The following is a 10,441-nucleotide window of genomic DNA, read 5'->3' as shown; positions in this document are numbered from 1 at the left end:
ATCTCATTCTATCTTCTACTCCTCTTTTTTTTAATGTATTTCCCATTATTAAACGTTTTGTGCTGTACTCTGTGTAGTGCACTCAGGCTTTCCCTCCAGTTTATTATCTTCTTAGTTGTGCATCATCTGCTACTTTACCTCCCCAGTGAATTTTTAAGTATTTAAAGTGTCCATTTCTGGATGTTCCTGGCTTTCTTCACCTAGGAGAAGTCTCAAGACCACGTCTTAATGATTCTTGTCTACACATTGGTGTTAAAATCTTTGCCCTTAGTGGTTATAACTAAGTTCATTAACTCAAAGATGATCTCTATTACCATCTGAATTTATTATTGTTGTCTAAGTTCCCTCTGATTTCTAGCATCTAAAGATTTGCCTTTATTTCTATGGAGTGTAGCTATGTACCTAAATTTTGTGTTATCTCATCTCTCTGTGTTTTTAATGTGTGTGTATATTTGTGGATAGAGTCAGAGAGACAGATCTCTGCCTTTACTTATTTGGCCACGTTTCCAGTGCTGTTATTTGAATCCCATTCTCATAAAATACCCAGTCTTTGACACCACCAAAAATCTATTCATTCATGTTTTCCACAGTTATTTACTGAATACCGATTCTGTATTAGAATCTGGACAGACACTGGGGATACTATAATGAATAAAACTAAAATTCATGTGAGAGATTATAGTTTAGAGGAGGAGAATTGTCTGTGTCTACTGGCTCAGACGTTCTCTCAATTGATTAGCCAGGATGGTTCTATGAATTCATATGAACTTGCTCAGCCTGACTGGCTTTTCAGCCTCATCTTATTATGCAGACTTGACAAAATTGAAACAAGTCTAAGTGGATTTGTGAAGATACGGCTTTCAAAGATCTCCATATGATATTATCTTTCAGGTTTATTTTAAAATAAGACTAATTGTGATTTGTTGGCCAGAATTCATGTGTTCCCATTCTGGTAAGATATAATTAGCTCTGGTCAAGTTAGGCTTTTTTAACCACCCAGCTGTAAACTGAATTTAACATATGAAACAGGGCTATTTAAATGAAGGTCTCCATGGCCTTAGATGAAATGTAAATTTGGCAAACTCAGGTGGCTTTTGTATAGGTGAGGCCATTTAATTCTGATTCTCCATCACTTAAAATATAATCCAAATTTTATAGGCTTGGATTTGGTACAAATTTCATAAACAGTTTTAATTAGTGTATATCACTAGGGTCCTAAACACAGTAGATCTTTAATAGATGTTTATGTCAAAGGGCTGATATCTGAAAAATACTAATGTGCTTTTACTTTTTAATATTTACCCATTTATAACCTTCCCCATATTTAGCTATATGTACCCATTTCCCTCATTGTTTACATGTGCTCTGTGTGTGTGTGTGTGTTTCTGTGTGTGTGTAAGGGAAGGGATTAAGATTATGACAGAAAAAAAAAGAGCGTGTCACTATTAAACATTTAGCACCATGAGCAGGACTTTTTCCTAGTCTGTAGCAGGCCATAATCTTGAAAAACAAGCATTGTGAAGAGAGAAAACGCTTTAACACTTTTATTAATATTACGGTAATTCATAAATCATAATTATATTTATGGGGTACAAAATGATATTTTGGTATATGTATACAGTGTGGGATGATTAAATCAAGCTAATTAAACATATTATCACCTTACCCATAATTCATTGTGGTGAGATATTTGAAATTTTAAAAACATTTAAAAAACTTTCCTTTGAAATATGGAGATCCATGCTTGCAAATTAGGTAGTTCATGTGATATCTTCCACAGACAAGAGGGGAGATGCTCCTTCCATCATTTCGGTTGGGACTTAGTGTCTCCAGCAATGTGGACAGGATGTAAAGAAAACTCATTACGAAGGGAAATAGCAACTGAAAAATCTCTTCTACCTCAGGTGATGTGATTGGAAGAAAGTAGACACAGAACGATGACAGTTGAGGACATATGTGTTTCATGGCCTTTTTTTTTCTTTACCTAGACTAAGATCTCAAGGTAGCAGTCTTGTTAGAAAACTGAAAATAAAATCCAGAGTCACAGGGTTTTTTTTCTATATTGCATCTGGAACTCCAAAAGGAAACTGTCTTTCAGTGTTCCCTCCATATCAAAAAGGGGCAACAGCCACCCCTGAGTCAGATTGACAAATGGTATTGTTGTGCAGAGAAAGGATCTGAATTTAGTGCCCCAGAGTCTCCTTCAGCTTCTGTGTGGTATAGAAGTTTTGTAGAAGTTCTTGCATGCCCTGTGGAAATAAAGGAAGGTGATGGACAGTGTTAGAGAATCATCATGGTCTTAGTGATTATAAAAAAAAATCAAGAAGCAACATTGTCTTTCAGATCTGAGTGTAGTGAATGTGTGAGCCCTTACACTCTTGAAAGAAAATATAAATAACACCCTTTCCTATACATATTTGGTTAAACTAGCCCTGATAGGTTATCTCTGCTAAAGCATGTCAGCAAGGGCCCGCTCTTTCTCCTCCTTTTCCCAATTAAGTTTGACTGAGACAAGCACAGTTATGTTTGAGTTCCCTGGGCCTCTGCAGGTCCCTATCCTGATGGCTCACATCTGCTCAGATTTCGGCAGCTCATCCAGGGCATTGTCTTAGTTCATTTTCTGAGGCTTAAAACAGAACCTGGGTAACTTATAAAGAAAAAGAATTAATTTCTTACAGTTAGGCAGGCTGAGAAGTCTGAGGTTGAGGGGCCATATCTGGGATGGCCTTCTTGTTGGTAAGAGCTGTCAGGTAAGTCCCAAGGTAACACATAGCATCACATGACCAGGGGACATACGGTGCACCCTGAGCATGCTAGCTTAGGTCACTCTTCTTTCCTTTTCATATAAAGTCACCAGTCCCCCACTCTTATAATAATCAATTAATCCATGAATGGATTAATCCATTCAGGAGGGCACAGGCCTCATGGCCCAATCACCTCTTAAAGGCCCTGCCTCTCAATACTGCTACATTAGGAATTAAGTTTCAACATGAGTTTTCGAGGGAAAAAAATATTCAAACCACAGCAGCTATAGTGGCCTGAATACCATTTTTAAATGCAGCTATGAAGGGGTAGCCCTGGGAAACATACATGTCTCTTCTACGAGTCAATACTTAATCAAGCCCAGCTATGCCATTGAGAAGAGAGTATTAAACTTTCACTTTCCTCTTGTCCATGCATGACTCTAGACACGGTCTGCCTATTGGTAGCACCTCATTGTTACTGGAGGATTGGCAAGCTAGGCTGCAAAAGGTCCTTTGATCTTTTCCACTGGTTGACACCCACATTTAACTTAACAGGCCAAGCTGTGCATTGGCAATAAAGGTTTAGGTAACTCTACTTCTACACTGATTGCAATAAGGTGTGAATTCAAAAGACCCAACAGGGCTGTAGGTGTGTTTCACAGCCTCTCTATGTCTCTATCTTCACCTCTAGAACTGCAAAAATCTATAGCTCACTCTTTAGAGAGTGTATTAGATACAATGGCAGGTGTAAGAAGAAATAAAGGAGTGGAATTTTATTTTTGTGTTTAAGTATTTTAGTGATATAGGAAATGTAAAATCAAAAAGTCCATTCAGGTTGTACTTGATATATTCTAAAGACACACTATAGTGAGAGGAAATAAAGTTTATTTAAATTCAATTTGTCAAAGTACAAATATCTTTGTACAACTTACGTTGTTCTTTCTTAAAACTCAAAAGCTAGTAGTATATTTTACAAGCATTTCTCCAGATTTTGATTTCACAATCCACAATAAAAAGACGGTTTAAAAGAACTTATTTATAGAAATTCTAAAATTGTGCATTTACTTGAAAAGTTAACTTTCACAAAGGGTTTTTCAATATTTCATCTTAGTTGTATAATTAAGTGGAATAAATGGAAGAATTACACATAAAATACTATTCAACTAGCCATTTTTGTTATTTTGAAACTTAAAAAGTATTTTTTTTGTATAGCACACATATCCTAACATTTTCTACTGGATAATATAACAGTAACAGAAAAGCATATTTTGGTACAAAGAAGATAACAATAGAATTGACCAGGCTTACTGAATATTTTGGTGTTCCCATGTGTTAACACTGAGTAACATCCTCAATTTTAATGTACTTTAAAAATTGTTTTGTTTTTGAAAACTTGTTTAACTTAACGATATTTGTTTATAGAGTTAACATAAATGTTTGAGGAGAACATTACATTCTATACAAGTGAGGCCCTGACACTCTGAAGCTGAGGTCACAGTTTGTATCAATATGATAAATATTTATTATTTCATTGTATAAGCTGTGTATATGAAATTACAATAATATTTTACTGGTAACAAATCTAACAAGACAATATGTTAAGAAATATCAAATTTATATGTGTGCTCTGGCAGATGAGCAAACCTGTAAAAATTTTGACATACTATGATCAACATAACAAGTTTTGTCAAAGAGCCATTATTTTTTTTAGCTTCAACACAGTAAAAGCTTTCCTCTTGGTAAATGTAAGGAATTGTTTAGCTCTTTGGGATATTACTTGAATAGGAGAATAATGGCTTACTAAAAATCAGACTATTTTAAGCTTTAGATGTTACCTTTTATTATTTCTATGTTCCAGATAACAAGAGTACGTTTTTTAAAAAAAACTGAAAATGTTTTTAACTTCTAAGGCTCTTACCTTGAAATGTATTAATGCTTTTATAACCTGCACACTGTAGCCATCATCAATTTTCATTAAATATTTTAGAATTTTGTAGTAATGGTGCTATATCTAGACTATGGGATTCCCTTTTCTATTATCAGCTGTGAAAGCACATATTCTTAATAATTCATATGTAATTCATGTTTAAAAACATTTTGGCTTCACAAATGAAAGCAATTGTAACTATAAATTAAAACGATACAACAATTTTCCAGTCTGATTATTAATTGCAGGAAAAAGAACATGTATTTCTTTCTCCCTTTGTCCTACTCAGTTTCTTGAAATTATCCAGTTTCATTCCATTTGATAAAGATAGATAGCTTAGGGTAGCTTCACCACTACAACACATGCACCAGCTCTTCCAATGTTAACAGGAACTTCCTAAAACACAAAACAAGAAACAAAACACAGTTGGAACTCTGATTTCAGCATAATATAAAATATTATACTCAATATAGTTGAAGAAGTCCTTACTTATTTTGGTCTACATCACCTTGTCTAAAGATGAGAGAAACTGCAGCCTAGTTAACAGTGTAGTGTGGTGGAAAAAACATAGCCTTAAAATGGTAAAAACCTGAGTTTGAGGATCAGGTGATCTTAAATAAATTTCATCTCTCTGAAAATATTCTCACTTGAAAAATTACACCTAATTATACTAACACGTCAAGGTTTTTGTGATGATTGAGTGAAATGACGAATGACAATTTGCACTTAGTAGTTATAATCCCACCATCTGTTAGTTCTCCTTCACTCTTTTCAAGATCACACGATGAAACAGTGACACAGCCAAAGATATAATCTAGGACTCTAGCTACTTGTCTACAATCTTCAGAAAAATAAATCCCACAAACTGGTCAAACATCTTGATTATTGTATTTGTCCTAACACCTTGCATGATATTTTTTTTCCTTCCATTTCTCGTTGGTCCTAAGCATTGATAAAATAGCAGCTACCTACACTGTAGCATTTGAGGGTTTCTGGGTCTTAATGAATCAGATTATTGGAAGGGAGAGACTAAAATCTCATTATCAGCTGTCATTATATTAGAACCAATTTATTTAGAGCAATAGATAGCTGTACCTTGTAGAACACAGAGTAGCATGAAGTCAGTAGAAGGGAAGATGAAGTTAGGTACCAAATACAAGGTTTGCTTGTTTGTGGAGATGGTAAAGAGTTAATCATATTTTATGTTTTTTGTTAACTCATCATTTAATTGACAAAGTATTATTAAATATTTTAGAACAAATCTAGGGCTATCACTGGCAAAGCAGTCAAAAGGGTCAAATTTGCCTTTAACATCTCAAAGATGCCATTTCAATGCTGTTTTTTGTATTCTCCTTGAAATTAGTTCTAATAGATGCCCAGCGCTTTTGAGAGGTTTTAATTCTGGTCCGTTATTGTTTACTAAATTATTGACTGACTGAAGAATTTAGGACTATTGCAGTCTACACAGTCTCTATATGGTAAAGATTGAAGGCTTGTCTCCTGGGTGCCAGCCAATAAAAAGGGCAGATACTTGTGGAAGAGGATGTTGCCCTTTGGTTCTGAGGTCACAACATATACATAAAAAGTTGGCCATGGTAAAATGCTTTATTTAATTTATGTATTACTGAAGTATTTTATTGAATTCGCTTATTTTCTTTAAAGGGAATGCTTTCATGAAGTCAAGAGAATGGTCTGTCCTCTTTTATGTAAGTACTGATGGGTCCTGTTATCAACTATCATGTCATATCATATCAACTAGATCAACCTGTAATTCTCTAAGGCATAGATAGAGCATATACTATAAATTTCACTAAAAGATCTTGTTAGGGCCTAGAGAAGAGAACACAATTAATTTCAAGAATATATTGTAATATCTTCTTTTTAAAACATGAAATATAGTAATTCGAATATTTTAATTTGAATACCTCTTTCCATTCATTTCTCTGTGCATCATATGACTCAACTGTGTTCAAATAAGTATGTCCATCATATCCTCCAACCACATAGAGTTTGTCTCCAAGGGGGCACACAGCAACAGCATCTCGAGGAACACTCAGAGGTGCCACAGTTGACCATGAATCACTTTTTGGATCATACCTTAAGGGATTTAGAAAGATAATTGGGAGGAAAAGTCCAATAGAGTTACAATTGAAAATAACAGACATTCTCAAAATGTATACCTATCTGAAACACAGGATTAAAAACACTTTATACAAATATCAAGTGTAGATTGGATAATATTAAGGATCTGTACATGACAAAATTACCTTCAGCCACTAGGTGTCTCTCAAAGCATATTGAAAAAGTTTCCCTTTCCAAGATACCATGCACTTCATTAATCAGTGCTCAGATAAACTGAGGAAATTTCACATATTGTGATCCTGGCATTATATAAAAAATGTCTCCTCTCATTTAGTAGTCTGAGTGAAGAGCTTTGGTTTTTCTTTTATTATTTATTTGTCGAAGCTATACATAAGATGCCTGATCCATTTTATATGAGAACTCATATTTTAAAGTAAACCTGAATATAATTGCCTTTCTATTTTTGCTGTATGAAATGTAGTACTTTGGTTTTAATACTATTTGCAGACAGAATGGTCATAGACTTATCCTGTGTTTTTCCCTGCTGAGAGTTCTTATTTATCTTCAGTGGAGTCAAGGTTTATTGTTTTCTATTTTAATCTGAAGTTAACTCCTTATCCCCAAACCTCTTTAGTAAGCAAAATGAAAAATAATTCAGTAAGTAATATTAATTAACATATTTTCTAGAAATTCTTTCCTAGCCTTTGAAGCTTATTTTTAAAAATATATAACACTAAAATCTAAAAGGTGAACAATAAAGAAAACTCATAAAATTATACACAAAAATGCTCCCTGACTTTATATTGGCCTATTTGTAAAAGCCTAATGAAATATATTTATTTTACAAAGGAGATTTTCATTTATCACTTTCCACTGATATATTTGTATTACCCCCTCTAACCACTGTTTGTATCTCTTTAATGATAATCTAAATCATCTGATTTCAGCTTCCATCTGAAATCAGTCTCACATCTAGAATTTTTAAAATACTATCTGAAATCAGCAATAACTCACACAACTAAAATTCTGTATCATTGAGTGTCATGTATCATATCACTTTAAATTCAGATGTTATGGTAAAAGTCAGAACCAGAAAATCCATAGCTGCATGCTCTGGCTAAGCCAAATCTTCAAAACAATTGCTATTGTTAATTGATGCTTCACTCAGCTGACAGTCAGGGTACACACACAGATGAATCATGAACCAAAACTCATAGAAAGATTTCCTCATAAATTTGCATCCAAAGACCCAAGACTTTTCTGCATGGGCATGGTACTAATGCTCAAAATCTGGCTAACATTATTATTATCTGGATACCGCTTGATTAAGAAGAGGAGTTTGGGGAATGTTGAATCTTTTGAAGAGAAACTATATTGGTAATATGGTTATCATCTGTAAAGATACACAGGAGCAGTTATTAAAGACAAAAGTAGTCACCGAATATTCAAAATTAAAATAGCATTATTTCTCTTCCTTGTTTCTCTTTTGCTTTTGTCTCCCCTTAGTTTGAATGTAAGTATATATACTCCAGTGGAAATGAAATTGAGCCTGAAGTCAAGAGAATGAGTCATGGTCTTATTTTCCCACTTAGAGTAACTAGGAATCATTTGCTAGATTCATTTGCCTGAAGTTTCTCATTAACATTATAGTAATAATGATCCCTGACCCAACCAATGTGATGGTTTTAGAAAACTTTAATTTAAATTATTATCATAAGTAATTGGGTATGCCAAAAGTGTTTTAGCAAAAAAAAAAAAAAAAAAGCATCAGAAAAATTGTTCAAGACATGGAAATGAGGATTATCTGATCTGATTCCACAGAGGGTGGATGGACCTTTAAGTGACTTTTTTTTTTTTTTTTTTTTTTGAGACGGAGTCTCGCTCTCTCGCCCAGGCTGGAGTGCAATTGTGCGATCTCGGCTCACTGCAAGCTCCGCCTCCCAGGTTTACGCCATTCTCCTGCCTCAGCCTCCCAAGCAGCTGGGACTAGAAGTGCCCGCCACCATGCCCGGCTAATTTTTTTGTATTTTTAGTAGAGACGGGGTTTCACCGTGTTAGCCAGGATGGTCTCGATCTCCTGACCTTGTGATCCACCTGCCTCGGCCTCCGAAAGCGCTGGGATTACAGGTGTGAGCCACCGTGCCCAGCCCCTTTAAGTGACTTTCTGCTGACAAGCCTATTTTATGACTTTGCGTGTGTGGAAGTTAAGTTGTAAAAAACTGAGTTTCCTTGTGATTTTTTTCTATAACAATACAAATTCATTTTGCCTGATAGAAATAGAATTGATTTCCACAATGTAGAAATCATGACTCCCAAAGATTAGCTTTTATTGTTCTATGTGATTTCAACTAGTTTTGCATCTTTTGAGAAATTATTTCAGCATTCAAAGTTGTCTAAGTACCTTTTATTCAAATACCCTTTTGAACTTGTTTTAACATCTTATAATTGTTTTCTTCATCTATGAATCACATAAAATGTTTAACACATGTTCATTTTATATTTTTTAATTTTTTATTGATATATATTTGTACACATTTATGGGGTACATGTGATATTTTGTTACATACATAAAACGTGTCATTTTATATTTGTTTGAAAGCCATGATTTTAACTGTTTGAAAATTATATTTTAGCACTAATCATTTTCTCAATGCCTTTTCAAGGAAAATGACAATAATAGCGTAATAATAGGTGATAATGTTAGTAATAAAAATAATACTGAATTATAGCAATAATACTAAAATAAAACTACCACATTCACTCCTATTGAGTAATTAACATATGGCAAGCAATGTGGTAAGTGCATTACCACATTTTATCCTGTACCCTATGCGATTGATACTATTATTATTCCTACTTTACACACGACGAAACTGGTGTTTAGAGATGTAAAGTAACTGGGTCAAGGTCACATAATTAATAAATAGTAGATTTAAAGTTTGAACTCAGATCTATCTGACATCTAATCTGATGCGTTTAACTACTATACTATGCATGTTTAGTATGTATAAAGTTCTCGTTTTTCTCTTTAAAAAAAATTTTAGGAGTATGAGAAGTTTAAAAATCAGTAAGTTTGGGAGCCCATAATTATGTCAGAAAATGAGGTTGAACATCTACTTATAGGATATGCATGTAAATATTTAATTTTGTAGTCTGTGCCAAAGATTATATCAGAAAATATAAATTAAGTTTATATTTTTAGTGGTTTGTGTAAATACATATTTAAATTGATATAGACATTTTAAACCATAATAAGGCTTGTCCTACTGTGAACACTCTATGGTGCTAAAATATGCAGCCCAATTTATTTTTTTCAAGTTTTAACACAGAATTCCACAATTTCAAGGGTTCACAGAGTAAAGCTAAGAAAATGCTGGCATTATAATAATGGGAATAAAAATGATTATTTAATTAAAATAGTTGTATATTCCACATTTTTTTGTTATGAGATGTATACTTTTTTGTGATAAAATTAACTTATATAGTTTCATACATTTAGATACAGGAAGCCAAGCTAATGCAACACAAGTTTTACCACGAAGCCCCAACAGAAAGCTTCCAAACTGCAATAGAAACAAGAAAGCACAGACTATAATGAATGAAAACTATCTTGCTAGGACTTATTACAAGAAAATTGCCATTATAAGACAGAATTATTTGTATCTCTGATTATATATTTACATGATTT

At 33.7% G+C, this 10,441-nt stretch overlaps 1 protein-coding gene across 2 annotated transcripts in view; it reads right to left on the bottom strand.

The window, feature by feature from the left end:
- Positions 1 to 2,085: 2,085 nt before the first annotated feature.
- The window catches only part of KLHL4 (kelch like family member 4), a 161,815-nt gene continuing 153,459 nt past the window's right edge, over positions 2,086 to 10,441 (bottom strand). The window contains exons 10-11 of one of the 2 annotated variants that reach the window (XM_003269023.4): positions 6,597 to 6,768; positions 2,086 to 2,249 (exon numbers count right to left, since the gene is read on the bottom strand). In XM_003269023.4, the coding sequence (XP_003269071.1) occupies positions 2,184 to 2,249; positions 6,597 to 6,768 (238 nt within the window). In that variant the 3' untranslated portion in view covers positions 2,086 to 2,183. Of the gene's footprint in view, positions 2,250 to 3,612; positions 5,068 to 6,596; positions 6,769 to 10,441 lie in introns of those variants that run through there. The other variant, XM_003269022.4, reaches the window with a different exon arrangement.

The sequence above is a fragment of the Nomascus leucogenys genome, chromosome X, assembly GCF_006542625.1.
Source record: "Nomascus leucogenys isolate Asia chromosome X, Asia_NLE_v1, whole genome shotgun sequence".
NCBI classification, from domain to species: Eukaryota; Metazoa; Chordata; class Mammalia; order Primates; family Hylobatidae; genus Nomascus; species Nomascus leucogenys.
The sequence above is the reverse complement of the archived record's forward strand: the minus strand, read 5'-3'. Positions and strand labels throughout refer to the sequence as shown.